The sequence below is a fragment of the Platichthys flesus genome, chromosome 10, assembly GCF_949316205.1.
Source record: "Platichthys flesus chromosome 10, fPlaFle2.1, whole genome shotgun sequence".
Classification (NCBI taxonomy): domain Eukaryota; kingdom Metazoa; phylum Chordata; class Actinopteri; order Pleuronectiformes; family Pleuronectidae; genus Platichthys; species Platichthys flesus.
Genome location: NC_084954.1, coordinates 9,821,322 through 9,841,301, shown reverse-complemented (window position 1 = coordinate 9,841,301; position 19,980 = coordinate 9,821,322). Strand labels below are relative to the sequence as shown.

The window sequence follows — 19,980 nt, the reverse complement described above, 5'->3', positions numbered from 1 at the left end:
GCTGGGTATAAAATATGAGGTATACCTGGGAGAAGATGTCAGTGCGATGGGTTCTGTAAGACATTTTGAACTTGCCGTGGACTGCAGGGCTTCTCACTGACTTCAGGTAAACCCCATGCATCTCTGAGTCTGATATTAAAGGAGGATAGACAGGAAGTGTAAAATGTCACAGCAGGACTCCAACAGCTTCCTTAAGCCCTCAGACACGGCTCAGGGAATCTGATTTGAATAATCCACTACAGTTACAGCGAAGGCCCATTCATTGGTGCAGTACCATTCAGTCCCTGGGAGAAGTGTGTGTTGTCGACCACAAATCCATCAAGAGACTGGTTCTGGTCCTCTCCATCCTCTTCATCAGACGACACGTCCGCCCCCTCCTCATCCCCCGACAGCTCCGCTTCTTCCTGCAGGAACTGACGCCCTTTTCGACACGCGGCCTGCTGAAAAAAGAAACAAGGGAAAATGTGAATGCTGGAGGTGTCAACAGATATACAAATAACGTCAGAAACTTTGCTGTGACTGTATTTTGAAAAAGACACAAGGTCTGGGCTTAATAATGGAGCCAGAAAACGTGTCACTCGCTGCATGGAGCTGAGGGGAAATGAGGAGCTTCAGATTCTGATCATAGCTTCACACCGAGCCACCTGTGGCTGCACGGACCTTGGCTTCAGCCCGTCTGACTCGTTTCCTCTCGCCTCCCTGCGCTGGGGTTCTGCGTGCAAACACGTTCTCGCTCTGGAAGTCATCATCAGACGCAGCTTCGCCCTCTGCTTCACTCGACTGGAGGACAAGGAGCGGAGCCAATTAGTCCAGTACTGGGCACGGTGAATGCTTTGTGATGCTGCATATGAGGACGTGCAGAAAATATTGAGGAGGTAATACGTGGATTGAAAGGAATTGATCAAATCAGCTGAGTCGGATACGTGGAACAGCGTGGAACATTTTTCATACTAATTAAGAAACTCTCACAGTGTTAAGGGGAGCTGCACGTTTCCTGTTCACGACCACCGGAGAGTCCACGTCACTGATCTTGGACTAAGAGAGAAAAAACTTTATCACATACATACATACATTTTCTTACATCTCGAACAAAGCACGTTTATCACTGTTGATCATAAGAATGCTTCTCTTTCTACTTTAATGAGGATCATTTTTTTTTGCTGTGACATTTCAGTCACATTACTTCTTGCAGACTGGTTGCCATGACAACTGCATGTACCTTTTGAAATGATGGACAGCGGCAGCCTGGGCCGTCTGAATCAGATACCTCCTGTCTAGGCTGCGGTTTTTTTGTGGCATCACACGGATGAGTCGAGCTAATGATTACCAACGTGTGATCGTGTGTTGTTGACATTAAAGGCCGAGCAAAAATCAAAAAGAGCCACAGTTTAATCGGAACTGATAAAAAATGTAATTATTTTGGCAAATTAAATGTGTGATCTTCTAAATTTATTAGAAAACTGGCTATCTTTGGATTTTAGACAAGGTCGGTCAGACAGGTATTTAGAAAAAGGTCACACAATGCAGGATACAAGAAACTGATTTGAATTCTTTTTTTTACAATAACAAAATGGTTATAGACTGAATAATAGCAAACACATGAACTGACCTACCTACATCATTCAAAATAAGATCAAATAAAATAGAAATTATGAGGCCTTGCTAACCACTTCTGGGGACGACAAGTTGTTGAATACATTCTGATGTCTTCTTTTAAGAACCACAACTTCCTCTTCACTGTCACTGTTGGATCCCTCTGAGAAAAGTGAGACACAGGGAAATGCAGGGACATTGACACCAGGCTTACAAAACTAAAAGATTAAATACAAATAAATCAATGTTCGTGAATCATGGTTTTGGAGGATAAACCAACCTGGATGAGGGGGTGAGTCAGACACCAAAATCGATTCGTGAAGTGACTTGTTCTCCGTGCCTGACCCTCCTTGGACCTCGGCGGTGCAACCCGCCGGTCGTCCATGTCTGGAGCTGGAGAGCAAAGAGGGCGCCTGAGGCCTGAATGGACCGGGCACGAGCGTCCTCCTCGCTCCCAGTGATGCGATGGGAGAGGGGAGTGCGCCACTCCTAAACGTCAGAAGCGGCGACATTTCTCTGTCCCTCTGCATTGAGAACCTTCGGGGCGTGGAGAGTTTAGATTCACGGCACTGTGCGGGGATTCTCTGTGCCCTGAAGCTGTTATAGGGAGTGGAGGAGTTCGAAGCGGCCGACAACGGCGCTGGGGAGTCAGCTGCCTGCTTTCTGGGCTCTGGAGAGGACAGCGTACACGAGGCAGGGACGGCCTCTACGTCTGCTTCGTCTTCCGAGTCCTCCATGGAATAACCAAGGTCAAAGTTGACAGAAAAGTAGTCATGGGACCCATCGCATGACTCAGCGTTTTGCTGCACTGTGGGAGATGTGCAGTGATCTGAAATGATCTTATCTCTTTTGCTACAAGCGGCTGCATCATGACTTTTTAGCTTGGCATGCAGAGTATGCGTAAAGTGCTTATTGCATTCTAAATCATCCGTTTGCATTGTGTGTGATCTTTGTCTGCCGTCTGCTGCTGGCACCGTGCTAAACAGGTCTGTTGTGTTCTGCATTTGTGACGCGTCAGACTTCCTTCCTATGCCGTCGGCAAAGTCTCCGGCACAGGTGGACCTCCTGGGTGTGACGCCAGGAGTGGGGATGTCGGGGATGGTCATTTGCAGGAAGGCTTCGTCGTCCCCAAACAGATCCATGCTGTCGTCCATGTGAGGGCTGCACCGAGGGGCCCCGTCGACGCTCACACCTCCAGCCGTCGAGCGTGGCGTTTCCTCAGTCCTCTCATTTTCACAGCTGACCTTTTCCTCGCCCGTGTCGCCAGAGTTATTCGCTATGTCCCTGCTCTTCTCAGCTTCCTCGCCAATCTGGTGCTTCTTGAAGTTATTGTTCATTTCATCGTCTGCCTCCATGTTCTCTTCTTCCTCCCCAAACACCTCATCCCAGGTGGGACTGCTGGCGGCTTCACGAACAGGCGGCTGCTCCTGATGAGGCGGATCACTGCGCCTTTTACTGTCCTCCTCACCTGCTGGATGCTGGAATGAGACCGTCCTCGGAGAGGCATTGTCGGCACCGTCCTCATCGCTCATCATCATTTCATCGTCTTCGTCGTCGTCTATATCCAGAGTAAAGCTGACATGAAATGGCTGATGAAGCTGCTGATGAGAGGGAGGAGGTGACGGAGCTAACACATCGGCCTCTAACCCCGCAGGCGGCCATAAAGGGGGTCGAGAGAGGAGCTCTGCTACGTTGGCCAGGATGACCTTCAGACTCTCACATGGCCCCGGCCGGAGCTCAGCCGAGGAGGGAGGAGGAGCTGAATCCCACTTCGGAAGGTAGAACATGGCCTCAAGCTCAACATCTTCCTCATCAATGTTTGTACTCAGCTGGGAACTAGTGTCTGAATTTACGACACCTTCTTTAATGATGACACAGTCTTGGTCCAGGTCAGCTTCTGGACAGTCATTCATCGAAGGGAGAGGACAAACAGCGTCAGGCCCGGGGTGATCTGTGAAGTCGCTCTCGACTTCCTCGATACATTCCAGATCAGGTGATGTCGATTGAGGCGGTTTGAGTTTTTTAACGCTGGTCTTTACACTCTTCTGCTTCTTCTGTCCTTTTCTAATGTCACCACCTGTGTTGGCATCGTGGAGGTAAGGAAGAAGCTCCTGTTCGTAATGGCACTCCCCCTGAATACAAACACACACACACACACACACACACACAAACACACAGACACACACACACAAACACAGATGGAGTTATACAAGGAAAGATCTAACAGAAGGAGAACCAAGGTCGAGGAGCTGCAATCATCCATGCCAGCCTGTTCGGTCAGCTGTGATGATCAGTCCGGCCAATTCCCCAATCAAACTGTAATATAATCAGAAGTGTCCAATGAAGAGACGTCACATGGCAGCCACACGTGGGGCACGTACCAGTCTGATTGCCCGAATTAGTTTTGGTAAAGCATGGAAGAAAACAGACTTTGTCCTGTTACAATTAGATGTTGTTCAAAGTTCCCCAGGAACACAGCTTTATTAGACATTAAAACTATGGGAAAACAAACTAGAAAAAAAAAATCATGTAATCTCTCTAGCTTTGTCTCGAGCGGATACACATCGCAACCAGCCAACAGAACATTTGACCTGGAAATGATTGAAAGTGGTGTCCTTCTTGGGCCAGCAGGGTGTCATCGAACCTGTGAGCAGCAGGTGGAAGACGCTCCATGAGCAAATAAAAGACCTGGGGTAGAATTAGAGTGTGCATTGGAGAGCAAAATAGTGGTTTTGTCTCAGCAGAGGGTGATAACCAGGACTGAGACAAGCCCTTATTTCACGGTATTACATAAAGCTTCATACTTGAGCGGGCATGGTTTAAATGTGAACAAATGGCCCCTGGAGTTGCTAAAAATGAGAAACTGTGCGTAAAAGACCATCTTGCAGTGAGGAGATTTGTCCTAGGTCACACAAGAGAGTTAAAGGTTTCCCCTTTTCCTTGTAACACTATTATAAAACTGACGACAGGCCATCCGTGCCATTTGATCCAGATGGAGCTGGTAAGGCCCTCGCTGTGTCTTTACACAACAGATTGATCGTTGATCTGTGTTTCAGTTTTTCTGAATCGCCAAAACACTACACCCCGTTGTCTGAGCAAAAACTGTCAACTGCCGAAACGACTTTATCGAATCATCACAAAGTTGTTCAACTCTAAACACGGCTGATCTGGTTAGAGACACTTAGCAAATAACAGTCATATTTTGCAAACCTCATTTTGCAATACTCACATTCTCATCCACTAAACACACTGAGCAGTGTGGTGCACTTTGACCCAGAAAGAAACACACGGGCACCTAAAGGTTCAACACAACTAACAACAGCTGTTGTCATCGCGAACACACAACCCCTACAACTTTTACTTAAGGACCACACCAGGGAATAGGGATTTTTCTTAAATTACAACCTCATCTCATTTTCGTCCGCTTGAGATGAGGTTCCCTAAGTTCCCTAAATTACAAACCTAATTGTTAGAATTAGCACTCTGTTGTGATCCAGGTAGTATTTGCCAAAATACCAGAAACCGCTTTAAATTGTTCACCATTTAAAAGATGGATCTGCCAAGGACAAAAAATTGCCCAGTATGTAGAACAAATATAAAGAAAGTGTTCTCATAACATAAATCATTTATTTGTCATAAAACTTAGTCGTAGTGTAAAAAATAAAAAAAAAGACCTGTGTAATATTCTCCTCATACCAAGGCTCCCTCCCTCCACCAAGTTTCTTGGCATTTAGTTTGGTAGTTTCTGTGTAATCAGGGTTACACACACACACATCAACAGTCAGAAGTGAAAGCAATTATTATATTTGTCTGCCGGGCGTCTTCCTTTAATCCTTTAATTGAATTATTTTTCTTGAGACAAACCCGCCTGCAGGAGATCATTAAAACCCTGAAGGCGTCGCAGCTGCAGCCAAAGCACGAGAGCTGCAGACACTCAGCAGCTCCAGCAAGGGACTGAATACTTTCCTCTGAAATATGGCTGTTTACATTTCAAAATTCTGGGTTCCTATTTGAAAATATTCCGCAGGGGGGTTTTAATTGGTCTGTGGCTTTAGTTCATATTACACCGAAATATGCTAGAAAATATAAGAAAGCAAACACACCTGCAGTCATCTTCAGAAATCATATCAATTCAAAAATTCTCATACAACAGCTAATAAGTACAGGGAGATTAAAGGAGAGGTTTGTCGTCTTGTTTCCAAATGTATGTGTGTATGAAACATAATCTGATAATTATTAAGCAGGATAAAAAATAAGTTAGAATAGTTTACATTAAGAATCTCTATTTTATCAATTTCTGAGGAAAAACATTCATTACTCCCACTTTTTTGTTATATACAATATTTTAATTTGTATTTTTCTTAGCTTTTCATTTGAAAGATATTGATCTGTTGACAGGAGTGTTTGCACTTTCCAAGTCCCAAACTGTATTCATTGATCACGTAAATTACAAAAATGTTCACACAGAAATTGTATTTTCTTTGGAAGATCATTACACTTTATTTATTTAATTACAGCACTGTGTCTTTAATTATTATTTTAATCAAAAGAAGCATCCGTAAATAAACCCATAATTATTATACCTATATTGTTTATTTATTTCAACGTCTATCTTCCAGACCTAGGTTCTGAATTTTGACACCGTTTACACCGTCTGTTTAAATCACTCACTGTACGCTTGCTTTCTGGGTTACTTAAATTATGCAGAGCCCTCTCAATGTTTCCAGGAACATGTTGTTTTACCTGCGTGACAAGTTCCAATGTCAATCAAGAAAATTGGCCTTAATTACTAGGAAAATATTGGATAATTGCTGGGCTGCAACTCGCTGCAGTCAGTCAATACAGGCCGCGGAACACATACTCAACTGAGGTGAGGCGAGGTTTGAATGATGGAGCAAAAAAATGTTTAGTGCACGTAAAAAGTTTGTGTTGCAGTGTTGCCGTCATAACCGGGTGTTTCTCATGGTTTAAAGACAAAGAAGTAGGTAGGTCGGGTACTTCATTCACAGCTCTCACAAAATGTCTCATGCTCTCTCTGATGCATCTTGACTGCACTTGTAAAATATTGTGTTTACCCTACAGCTGAGAAATAAATCACTGTTTTTTTTTTGGTAATCCATCTTAAAACCAATCCTGAAAACTCCTGTGACCCTCAGACACAGCTTTGCTCATAGCCGTCCGCTCTCCACAAAGACCAAGTTGCTCTGCACGTACTTTAAATGTCAAAATCCAAATGGAAAATGGAACACAGGCTTTTAGGAATTTACGGATTCAGAGACATTGAGCTTTGGAGTGAATCCATCACCATCGTCCTTTCCTGAAAGACATTTTATTTTTTATTGCTGAAAAATAAAGTAAATTCACTCTAATCTTTACCACACATAATTCATTAATGATCAGATTGAGTCTGTAGATCTAGAGATGGGGCAGACCGAAATAAACTCAATGACGGGGGCAGGATGCCTGGAGAGACAGGTGATTTCATGTTGTTCAGTCTGCCTGAGAAGGAGGCAGCAAAGTGAACACTTCTCTTCGCTGATTATCTCACTGCATCAAAACAATTACACGGATTTGATGCTCATGCACACGTACAAAGAAGAGCTCATCTTTATTAATCAGTCTGCTTGAGTTTGTTTCAAAACATGCTCCGGCACAGGTCGAAAATTACCGGCGTGTTCTCTGTGCACGGATCGACCGGCAGCGACAGCCGCACAAATTTCGAACGATGCTCCCCTACCAGTCACTGAGGCATTTTGATAACAGTTGCTATGAAGACGTTACACGGTGGAATCGTTTACTGTCTGCCAACAGTGTGAAATCACATCTGAATTTTGGCTTTATCAATCAGAAGGATTCCCTTGAATCTGAGTATAACTAAACAATTCTAGGATGAAAGGAGAATCCACAATGACGCAACTTTCTATGATATTTGTTTTATTTTTCCAGAGTAAAATAAATGAATCATAACTCAGCGGAAGTTTCTTTCTTTGTTTAATGTTGATATTCCAACAGTGAATCTAGCGTCAAATATAAGCAGTAAAGTGCTTTCTTTATTTGGCACTTTAAACAACTCGAGCACAATCTTATTCCTTTTCTAACATGAAAATATGTGAAACATCCATTTGAAAATGAAAAACCCTACAGCTGGGCTTCATTCATTCCTAACAAGCTACTTTGTATTTGTCTTCCTCTACTATTTGTTTTATTTGTTTTACAGCAGCTCCTGATCTGCGGCCCACCACACGTCAGCCTCGCACAGTTTACATCTAGGTCATTACAGCCTGACCTACTTCCAGCTTCCTGGATTTATGTAACAGTTCAGAGAAACGTTACATAATCGCAGGAGGAGGTGCCCGCCATGTGTCTCCTCATCAGACCGGCCGAGCGGCGGCATAGTGAAGAACACGGCACGGTTTTGAACCCTCCTCGACACACAAAACGACCCTAAAATGAGGATGCGTGCGGTGGTGTGTGTAAGATAAAAAGAAATAAAAAAATTGCGGCTTTAATTTAGCAACTTGATTTTTTTGTTTCTTTTTTCCCACTGAGGTTTTTGGAGGAAAAGGTCAGAACGTCTGTTGGCGAATACAGGTCGAGCAACTATGAGCTGGGCCTGATATGGCGCAGATGAATGTGGGACATGGGGGCATAAACGGCTCCAAACTGGCACTGGATGGAAAATTAATGTTCATAAAACCAGGACTTTAAATTATACTAGTTTTTTTGCAGGATTGTGGGTTTGTCAAATTCAGGGAAAAGACAACGAAGGAGCCGACAAATTTGTTTAGTGAGCTTATTTTTTAACTTTTCAGATAAAAATCAACAGGCTCTAAAAAAAATACTGAAATAAAGAAAAGACAAAGACCAAAGCAGACTTGGTTATCTATAAAAAAAATGAAACAAGGGCTTTTGCCTGGAAATGTTGAATAATAAACATGATCATTTTAAACCATTTACCCTGTGTTCAAAAGTATGTTTTGGTAATGTGTATTATTTCATCTTTATAATTTTCTTTTCTCTCTTAGTATTTCATCTCCATTCCTTCTGGTCTCTTTGTTTACCTGCCTTCGGTATTTCCTCTTTGCAATTTTATGAGACTTACAATAGCATTTCCTCAGTTCCTGTTGTTATTGTTTTGCTCCGTGCTGCCATGAGGGTGGGTGGAGGGGTGCGGACAAGATATATATTGTTTTTATTGCTTTTATTCTGGAAAGTGCTTTAATTTGACATTGGTTGTATGGAAAGTGCTGCTCTGTACTTAGCTTAAACTTTGCGTACAAAAGTTTGACGCACAAATCTCGGATACATTCATTTCTTCTTACCTATCATGCGTACGAACAAATGATGAAGGACTGTCTGTCCTGGAAAAGGTAAACACACACATCCTTTTAACTAGATGACTAATTATTATATTAAAACTCTGCAAAAATATTTAATAAACTGCAATGGTTTTGTTTACTTATGCCATCTGTGCTCACTCTTTACACACAACAGATAATCGCATGTATTTAGTTATTCATTGCTGATGTCCGATCATGTCTCTGGATCGTTTTGTCACTTTAACCCCGGATTTCCTGAATGTGCTCGTCACATCTTGTGTCGTGTGGCAGGTTTAAACATGTGTCTCGTAAACTCTGGAGCGAATCAAACAAACACAAAGTAAATGTCAGTCCTGAACGTGTCCTAATAACTTGTGATCAGTGTTTATTGTTCAAGGCTAAAGTGATCACAGGTCAGAGGAGCAGTGAGGAGGATACAGACTCCGACAGAGACTCTGACACCGACCGGTCCTTTAATGTGCGTCTGTCTGATCCTGGACCAGGGGTGTTACATGATTCTTTCGGAACACGGAGTAATGTTGTTGTTTTTCAAACTTAGCACGGTTTGGTTCACTGGTATATTCATGACCTGAATTAATCCACAGAGGCATGTGAGACGTTGGCTGTCATCTCGCCTTGTAATCCTGTTTTTTTTTTTAAGGTGGGCTAATTCACTTCTTTCCCTTGCATGGTAAGACTCACAGTGGGAAAAAAAATTGTAATAAGAACTCTCTCGAAAGTTCAGCCAATCGGCAGTTTTACCATAATCTCAGACCCAATTTCGAGGATTTAGACGAATTCAAGGGTCTTACTGATAGCAATCTCGTTAAGGAGCAGATGGTGAGACAAGGGGGCCTTGTGGTTAGATATTACTAAACCGCACCATAGCAACAGCGTTGTTGCACTGCTGATCTATAGATCTGATAACCTTGCTATTATAACAAATCCACACAAACAACTACAGAAAACAAGATGGCTAAGACCATGAACCGAGCTAGGTAAGCAGACAGAAGAAAAAAGAACTGATGAATCACGAGATGAAAAAAGAGACGAAAGAAGAAAAACTAGTTAGCGTCTATACAAAAGTAAAGTTTGCCACGAAAATGATCATTGATAGGATTCAAAAGATAAAGAGTTATTTTTTAAATCGAGTTTAGAAGGAAACTGAAGGAGGATCCTCCTGGAAGCACACTACTGAATACAAGTAGTATTTTTTTATATTTTTACCAAAACCACAATTCCGCCATGGAGCCTGTTTTTCATGTGAGGAATTTGCCTTCCAGGTCAAAATGATGAATGTAATAACTAAACACAAACCACAATCATATTTTCACATGCACCTCAGCTGACTCCTTTTAGCCGAGTGACTTTATTAGGTTTGGTTCTCCCTTGCCCAACACAAGTACTTTCTTTCTTTTGCAAACCCAAGCGAGAGATGTTTGAAGCCTTTTCTTTTTCAAACCATTTGGCGAACACCAGGGAACTTTGGTGAACTGGTCTACAGCCTTAAGAACTGGTTACACTGTCATCTGGTTAACTTATTAACCTGATGACGCACTCCGGGCTTAACTTCGGATATATTTTTGTCATTCACTTCTGCCTCAACTAGCGTCTCCTCTGCTCACCTCGTTCTCCTCCTTCATGCCGTCCACGAGCTCCATCACCTGGATGAAGTGGCGGCAGCGGAGGGAGTGATCGACCACATGGGTGGGCAAGACTTTGTGCTGCCAGTGTCTCCATTCCCACAAAGACAGCTCTCTGGACGGGGCGCCACTTTTGTCACGTTCCTCCTGCGGGAAATAAAATTGCAAAAAAATAGGAGATGTTAGAGAAATAGCAGTGTTATTCTCAAGCCACTAATGGATGACACACAGACGGGAGGATGGCAGGGTTCCTGCAGATACTTTTAAACTACTGACATTTCCATATGTCATTTTCCAATTAGGGATGAAGATTTTTTCTCACTGATGTAATGGCAAATTCAGGGGCAGCCTCCACATACTGCTGAAAACTGGAACCACAGTATGATTGATTTAGGGATGCTTCATACGAAGGGTGCAAACAAACGCCTAATCCTTCTTCCAGAAATTTCTGTCTGTGGCTCACATATATCAAGACCGGCCGGTTTGGAACAGGCACTGTTTAAGTAAAAAGTAATTCTGATCTTATCTAAAGTTATCTTAATCTACATTGTCTTCCCTACCTCTAAGACAGAAACAAACAGAAATTCAAAAAGAAAGAAAACCTGAGGGGGTAGATCACTGGGTATGGACAGGAAGTGCGACTGCTTCAGGGTTGGATGAGCTTCATCATCCTGCAGCCTCATGGTGGACGCCCACAGGGAATATTCCGAACTGCTCAGAAACCCGTCAGATGGTGCCCTGCTCTGTCGAACTAGAATATTGGACACACATAATCTCAGACATCAGTTTTTCTCTTTTTCCATTCCGAATAATCTAAATAGTATGCACCCCTGCCTTGCTGCTTACATAAGTTCCGAGGGTGTATGAGGGAGGTCTGTCTCTCACAGTGGGACCGTCGACCCCCGACAGACGCCCTGCTGCTCTCCTTGGGGTCAAACTGGCCACAGGTGATGTGCATCTTGTGCAGGGTGGGGTGCACTCCGTCTGGCAGCATGCGGGGACTGTTGGGATACATGTGAAACCCACTGTGGTTGCCAGTGATGGACTTGTGCACACTGCGCTTGTTGCTCTGGCTCTGGTTGTACGTCTGAGGGAAAGAAAAGTTCAAATAGCGGTCGTTTTGTGGAATTGTTTGTGAGACGGGGCAAATTCCATTCAATCCAGGATCACACTCACTCTCTCCTCGCGTCCTTCAGCCAGGATGACAACAATGCGTCCCTGCCGCTTACGGCCGGTACGTCCCATTCGCTGCACAAGGCGAATGGGACTCTTCTGCGCATCGAAGCAAACGATGAGGTCCACCTCTCCGATGTCCAGCCCCTCTTCCCCCACGCAGGTCGACACCAGCGTGTTGAAGCCTCCCTGACGGAACCTGTGCACCACCTAAAACACGTGACAATATATGCAAAAGTATTAATACAGAGGCCCTTTTAATGACGCATTTAGTTTCTGGTCTACTTTAAAGTGTGTGCAGCAGTCAGCAGGACACACATTTACATTATGAACACCATTCCTGCATTATTTAGTCAGAGAAGGTTGTACATACCATGTGTACAGAGAATCTATATATATATATATTTTACAGTTTCATAACCAACTGAGCTGGCTAAAATTACAAATCATGATTAATAATTTCTACTGTAATATATATTATATATATATAATTTAAACTAGAAGAAGCCTCAAGTATTTCCATTCTTTATTCACTTTTATGAAAATGTAGTTGTATGGATGTAACCTCAGTGACACATCACTTTGCAGTTTTGGGCCACAGAATCCCGTACCTCCAACTGCTCCTTCTGGGTGAAGCCTTTGACGCCCTTCCCAGCCGAGGCCTGGCCCATAAAGGTCATGACCTTGATCATCGGAGCCTGGCGGTTCAACATGTCGGCGATCTCCTGCACGCTTTCCCGGAAAGATGAGAAGATCATCACCCGCGTGCTCTCTGCCCCAAGAGCTGAACCGGGACAATAATGACACAGGAACAGAAAACGGCTGATTTGTTACGGTGCTTGAATTCACAATATGCCAGTTTGATTCAGAGGCTGGAATTATTGATATGTGAATCTCTACAGATTTCTAAAAGAAGAGGTGAACACACTTTTATCAATTTGTTTTGGTTTTTGCTTAGGATCCAAATGAGGTTGAATATCAGCACAAAAATTACTCTATTGTGGATATTGTGGATCATTGTGGGGTCCCAGAGCAGCTCCTTCAGCAGCAGACTGTTACACCCACGGTGTAAGAAGGAGAGGTTCCGCAGGTCCTTCATCCCGGCTGCAGTCAGGCTCTACAACACCAACACCACCTGATAATGTTGTAGTCCCTGTCTATTATCTTTTTCTCCACTAAACCTCTCACATCATAATATTCAACACTTAACATCTATATTTATATCATGGTCACTTAAAATGGTTACATTGCAATATTCATATTTCCTGTATGCTATCTTGTAGTATTATTTATATTATGGTCACTTACTTTCTAATTATTTTTAATTATTTTCTGTATCATGGTCACTACTGTTTCATATTTTCTATTTTCATTACAATAACACTTAACATCATTCCACTTTATCCCCAGCACCTGCTTTTGTACAGTGTCTGTTTTTGCAGGTTGTTTGTTTCATACTCTTATTATGTGTAGTTTTAGAAGTGTACATATTGTGATCTCTTTCTTTTTTTTTTACAGTGCTTCGACACTGTTACTTTAATTCTGTTTTTTCTATTACTGCTGTAACAAGTGAATTTCCCCATTGTGTGGATAAATAAAGAAATCTAATCTAATTTTCACTGCTTTTGCTTGTGTAGAGGGACTCTGGACAAGGGGTTTGCACATATCTGAGTGTGAGAAATTGTATGGACAACACAGTGCTGTATATTTACCAGGAACAAAAAAACATAAAACCCCAACTTTCCATCTATAATTCATAAGAACAGGATTAAACTACTTCAGTGCAAAGCTATATGCTTTTTCTTTGCTGTATTCAGAGGATGAATAGAATTACAAATTCAGACCTCATTCAGAACAATCATTCCGTAGATGAGTCACGGCATACTACTCCTATAACGTGTAAATTACCATCATTGTGTGCTGAGTTCTCAGCCCACTGTCTGAAATGCTGCAGCACCACCCCTTCCAGTTTCTCCAGTTTGGGGTGACTATAAATGAACGGCTCATCTGGACCTAGACATATGAATCATAGAGGATGTCAATCAAAAAGAGGAAGTGTCTTCAAAGATAAACTCTAGAGCAACTTCTACATTGAAGCATTTTCTTCTTTTCAAATTGGGAGAAACGTGGCATTATGATTAAAGCAACAACAACACAGGCTCATCCATTAAGGAAAGTTCCAAAATAGGAAAGATAGGATATGAATAAGTGCTCAGGTACCAGCAGACGGCTTCACAAACATCTCTTTCATCTCATGGTAGAGGTCCATGAAGGCGGGGGTCCTCTGCAGCTCATTCCTCGCCCTGGACATCTCTGAAAACAAACATCGCAAACATGAGTTACAAATCATACACTGTATATTATTGTGTATGAATGCCACTAATGGCAAGGGTAAAAGAAACTGGGTTTTCTATTACAGCACAAATATGACCCCAGGGGTTAATTCACCGACCTCTGGATCCGTCTATGATTCCCTGGATGTAGAAGAAGAGCGATCGCAGGCCCATCTGCATCAGCAGCTCGTATCCGTGGTACAAGCTGATGCAGAGGGCAAAGTCGCCCTCCAGCATCCCCTGCTGTGGACCCTGTGGAGAGCAAGAGGTCAGGGGAGTCCATGTCACCGCTGTGAGGCCGAGGTCAAAAATGTGCCAAACAAGCTGGAGTAATAAACTATTCAAGTTATAGGAGCTGTACATGTACCAGCTGTAACAATAACATCCTTTATCCTTCATCTCTATTTAAAAATGCAGTCAAATTGAAATTTCCATTTGCAATTAAGATGATATATAATATTGAAATGATGGTATCATCTGATGTAAGTTAAGTAAAATCTGTCATTCATATTTAAAACAGCCAACCAGTGGTACTTAATACAAATTTTGTCATATTAACACTGGCCAATCATAAAGCAGCCACAGGTCCGTGCCTTGACTTGCGGGGGTGGGTTTTTGCGGAACTGGTCTCTGGCGAGGATGAGCTGGTATTTGCTGAGAGTCCTCAGGTCCTTGTGAGCCATCACCCGGTTCTGCACCAGGCGAGACATGAATTTCTCCAGCACCTGTCAGGAAGAGCCACACACATACACACAGACAAACACACACAGAGACACACACACACACATAGACAAACACACACAGAGACACACACACACACACAATCACAGGTAAGTAATTGGCCATTTCCTGTGTTTAGGGGTAATGCATCATACGGAGCAGCTAGCACCTTAATACATAAGACTGAAACAGTGCGCACACAAACACACACTCCCAGGTGTTCCTTTCTTAGTAAAGAGACCAGGGCAGACTTGAATAGACGTCTTACTTCAGCCAGATGGAACAGAATAACGCTATTATCCAACACATAATAGTATTATGTTTTGGATTCTTCTTTTTTGCTTTTCCTTTCCCTGTCCTTGTTTCCTAACAATGGCAGGAGAGATGGAAGCAGTTTATCAAACAGGCAATTATGGCAATATCTATTCATCCTCAGCACCACAGATAATGGGAGGACGGGTCATTACAATTTCAATTTGGGGCTGTGTGGAAGTGCTGCTCTATAAGTAGAGAGAATAAAAGGCTGCTCTGAAAAAAGAAGGAGGCTATTTGGCTGTTTTGATTTGTCAATGGTGATCGTGTTATGAAATGGACTCAAAACTTAATTAGCAGAAGAAGAGGAAAAAGGAAGAAGAGGAAGAAAATGAGGCAGAAATGGAAAAAGAAGGAAGAAGAAGAACGAAGAAGAAGAAGGAAAGAAGAAGAAGAAGAAATGAGAGAAGAATGAGAAGAAGGAGAAGAAGGGGGAGAAGCGGAACAAGACTAAGATCTCATAAAAGTTAGAAATTGTCTATAAAACATATATTGTAAATAGAAATGGGTAATTTGAGTGAAGAGTTGTCGATAAGGAGCTGTTGTTATCCTATTTGTCACTAACGCCTTCACAATCACCAGTGGAACAGCAAATGACAATAATCAAAAGTAGAATCTGCGGAGTGTGTTTCTCCAAGGTGAAATGGGAGTTTACCTCGCTGAGCTTATGAAGTCAAAAGCCAGGAGTTACATAACAACGTTTAATTCCACTGACCTTTCAGAAAACATAAACAGCTATATCACCTAGCCCTAAATGGTCTGCCTAGCTCAGCCTTTCATTACACATGATATGGTTTAAGCCTGAAGACAAAACGCTTGAGGCGATTGCCAGATGAGATATATTGTGAGGAGTGACGAACTGACTAGAGCTTAGTCTAATTCTACAGGAGCAAGTCTACAGGAGCAATGTTTTTATTCTAAATATTTCAAGTTTTTTCTTTATTTAAACAGTTTTCAATGGAGAACCTTCACTAACTTAAATAGCACAGCAAAGCTTTAGAATATAAACAGAAAAATTTAGTTTTTTTAATTAAATTTCTAATATGAATCAATATGTTCCTGACAGAGATATTGAGACCTTGTAAAGAACCTGCAATAGTTATTTAACAAAATGGATATTGGAAAACCAAGAGCTATAACGAGTAGCACTTTCAATAGATATGTAAGCTGCGTATATGACCTCTATTCTATTCCTTACTTTTTCAATTGATGTGCTCTCTCTAAGCCAATTACGTGACGTTTTAGTCGTAAGCTTTTTTCAGACATGAACTCTAAAAAGGTGCAGCATGAGACGTATTCACAACCACAGGAAGGAGTGTCATCTGGGTTGAGCATGCAGGAGGCAGAACACGATGTTATAATTCCCCTGAGGAAAGAACTTGTTGTTTACAACAACACTGGCGTCGAATCTTATCGCCAAAATATCTTTGCCGTTTTGCATCCGTGTTTGTTAAGAAACGACTTCAACACGCCCACTTGCACATTTGACCACGGGGCTGGTGGGAAAAGCTCTGACTGACTTGTAATTTGTATTCTCACAAACTGCCCCTCTGGAAAATCTTGGGAAAATGTCCGGACTTCAGTGTCTAATAGCAAATATAGGTTGTGACAGGCAAAGTGCAGGTTTTGTGTCTTTTGTGTTTTGCCGGGAAATACTGACGGCTTCTGTAAAGAAAATGGCTACAGACAACGATCGGAAAAAGGAGGATGACTGTATACGTTTACGTTCTGTTACGTTTGATAGTGGTTACGTTTGAGGGGGATGGCTGAAATGGGAGAATGAAGTGTAAATTTAAAGCTGTGACGCAACAAGCATATGCACCTCAAACCTGTTCCACAGTCCCTGCTGCTGAAAGGAAACGTTTATCTCACGGCCTCTTCATCACGCAATCAACGTGATAAATTACCTCCTCTGCAAAATGATGAGCTGAATCGAAATTAGCATGGACTGAAACAATGACGATTTCACACATGACCATAGCAGGTTTAATGTCTTAAACTATGTGTTCATCCTATTTCTCTTAAATACTTGAACTGGTTTCATTCGAGCCACAGAGGCAGACTGGTACTAGAGACACCAATGTAATGTGGGTAATTTTTCCATCGTCCAAAACTCTGGTTCAGACTGAACTACTTGATGAATTGCAATGAAATCTGAAGATGAAAAAGAGCGGAACAGCGACCAGCCTCTTTAAATTTCCCATTTATTTTTTCCTTTGACATTTCAGAAAAACTAAAAATAAGCATTTAAAGCCTGGAAACAGCTAGGAGATTAATTGTGACCATTAAGCATTTGATCTGAGGCAAAGTATTAGAGAGACAACAAAATGGCGAAGGTATCAGATCCAATAAATTATTGTGAAGGATTCTTTCCCAACGACTTCAAGCGCGCATCTTCTTGAATGTGCCGTTCGCAGCAAACATGAACTTCATGGTTGTGATTAATATTTCCATAGTGAGAGAAGAAAAAAAAGAAACATTACAAAGTGCAAAGCGGGTCCGAAGAAATTCAACAAAAACAAAGTAACCCTCATCCCTCTTTCGCTAGTTAATTGACAGGTGGTGCACAATACGGGAAAGTGTGTACAGCACTCCGCTCAGGGCCAGATCATAAGATTATACACAGCCAGATTAGTGAGGTCGCGGTTTTTGCCTAATTGGAATGAAATGACAAAATGTGCAGTGCACTGCTACAACTACAATTTCTTTCTGTACTGGTATTAACTTGTTTTTGACACTTTGATTGACACCTGTGGAATGCATTGATCGCGTCCTGGGGAGCTTTTGTACTTCGTCTTGCTTGTAAATCATTGCCCATCATCTACCAATACTTTTTAAATTAGTATTTCTCACAAGTGAATAATCGCATTATAAACCTTAGTAATAATCACTATTTATAATTCATAATTTAAGATAATACTAAATTATTCTTGAATGGGATTAAAAAAAACGTCCCCCTGTAAAGAACGCCCTTTTGCTGCAGAAGAGGGACTGATGGCTTCTCCTTCACAGTAAAGAATTACAGAAGCCTGTGTCTAAGTGGTACAGCTAATCTGGTTTTCTTATGTGGGTGGGGGAAACACTTTCAAATACTACAGGGAATGAGGCTATAATTTGTATTTGTCAACACTAATAATGGTAATGTAAAAATTATGATAATAGACTGTTGCACAAATAAGGTGAGGTATGATGTGGGTTCGGAATGATCGAGAGGAGAGGAGAGGAGAGGAGAGGAGAGGAGAGGAGAGGAGAGAGGAGATGACAACATCGTCGACTTGAGCATGCTCAGCAGGGGCCAGCAGCTGATTGGTTGAGGGGCATGGAGCTAAGTGACGTGGCGAATCAGTGAAAAAGCTTGTAGGCAGCTATTAATAACTGAAAGTACACTAAGCTGAACTCTCCCTCCTGTATAAACAACACAGGAGGACTAAATGGTGCATGTGTGCATGTGTCTGTGGTGGGGGGTCAAGCTTGCCTGGCTATCAGTATAAGGATACAGGTATAGACAGAAAAGCAGGTTGCTTTGCTCAAATGAAGGGTCTCATTTCGAATCTCAAATCTTATCACGTTAAATCATGTGATAACTTTTGCTGCTGCAAGAATAATGCAGTGAATGAAAATGGAACCACTGTCTGTCCCTGTGTTGATTTACAGGGAATAGACATGAGGACAAAGACGACCCCCCGGTGATGTAGGTGGATGGATACATCCATGCAGGGGGCCATTAGGTCCACCTCCCTGGAGAGCATTGAAGAGTATATGTTTATATACATATATTGTGGGCATACATTGGAGACTCCCACACATACACACAAACATACACACACATTCATACATACACCCACACAAACAAAAACACAAACACAAACACAAACCCACACACAGTATTATATAACAGCCTCCCTCTACGTGCATGTTGAAGGGTGCAACATGGTGGTTGGCTGTTGCAGTGACCCAGATCTGATCAGTCTGTCCCCTAGAGGAAAAGTTCAGATTTGTTTCATTATTATCTGTCTGGAAAATATTTATTTATCTTCATTCACATTAGGATACTATCTATGAAAGATAATAAAAATAGCAAAGAAAAAAAGAAATTTTGCATTTTACAGTATTTTGCTGTTGTTCTATTCTCTCATGTTGTACATACAAAGGCAGACATGTGTCCATGCATACAGTCTATAGTACATGCACATACACCCCTGACTCATTCTTCACCACCCTCTACAACTGTCTTCAAGGGAAATTGTTCCATGCAACAAAGCCTTGCAGACAAATAAACAAAAAAAGTATTTTATTAATCTCTAATTTGACAATGACAGTCAGTTAATTGGTATTATTAATTGTGCGGACAAAGACACTCAAGCGGTCTAGATCAAAGTCTACCCGTCTTCCACGGAGATGGTTCAAGGGCTGGGTCGGAGCCAGTGCGTTATCTCAAACCACTTCTTTCTGTTTCAACAGATAAAGAACTGCCTCTAGGTAAGGGGGTTTGGTCACTTCCCTCGCCACAAAAACATTTATTTACCCAACTGCTGCTGGCCTCATCAACAGGGCCCCATACCCCCATCAGCGCACTGCATTAAGGTCTACGTTAAATATCTATTGTTCATATTGCCTAATATTTTTTTCCGGTTTATAAATTTGTTTGCTGTTTCCTATTTTTGATATTTATGCTAATAAAAACACATCGCCGCTAATTCCTTGTATGTGAAAATCTATCTGTATAAAGCTTGATTCTGATTCTGTGATGTATACTGTGACGCAATAAAGTGTCCTTATGGGGCATCCATCTTGTGGAACAGTAAATTGGTTCTTAAAAGATTCACAAGTTGAAGCAACTCTGAGCGTAGGGGGCTATATAATAAAAAAAAAAATTAACACACACCC

General features: G+C 42.0%; 1 protein-coding gene across 3 annotated transcripts in view; it reads right to left on the bottom strand.

Moving 5' to 3' along the window:
- fancm (FA complementation group M) overlaps positions 1-19,980 on the bottom strand; it is a 39,000-nt gene that overhangs the window by 3,563 nt on the left and 15,457 nt on the right. Inside the window, exons 5-19 of one of the 3 annotated variants that reach the window (XM_062396834.1) lie at positions 14,655-14,786; positions 14,181-14,313; positions 13,949-14,041; positions 13,637-13,741; positions 12,340-12,512; positions 11,732-11,938; positions 11,402-11,642; positions 11,158-11,306; positions 10,538-10,702; positions 1,874-3,725; positions 1,668-1,756; positions 970-1,035; positions 661-780; positions 275-440; positions 26-129 (exon numbers count right to left, since the gene is read on the bottom strand). In XM_062396834.1, the coding sequence (XP_062252818.1) occupies positions 26-129; positions 275-440; positions 661-780; positions 970-1,035; positions 1,668-1,756; positions 1,874-3,725; positions 10,538-10,702; positions 11,158-11,306; positions 11,402-11,642; positions 11,732-11,938; positions 12,340-12,512; positions 13,637-13,741; positions 13,949-14,041; positions 14,181-14,313; positions 14,655-14,786 (3,795 nt within the window). Of the gene's footprint in view, positions 1-25; positions 130-274; positions 441-660; positions 842-969; positions 1,036-1,667; positions 1,757-1,873; positions 3,726-10,537; positions 10,703-11,157; positions 11,307-11,401; positions 11,643-11,731; positions 11,939-12,339; positions 12,513-13,636; positions 13,742-13,948; positions 14,042-14,180; positions 14,314-14,654; positions 14,787-19,980 lie in introns of those variants that run through there. The other 2 variants (XM_062396835.1, XM_062396837.1) reach the window with 2 other exon arrangements.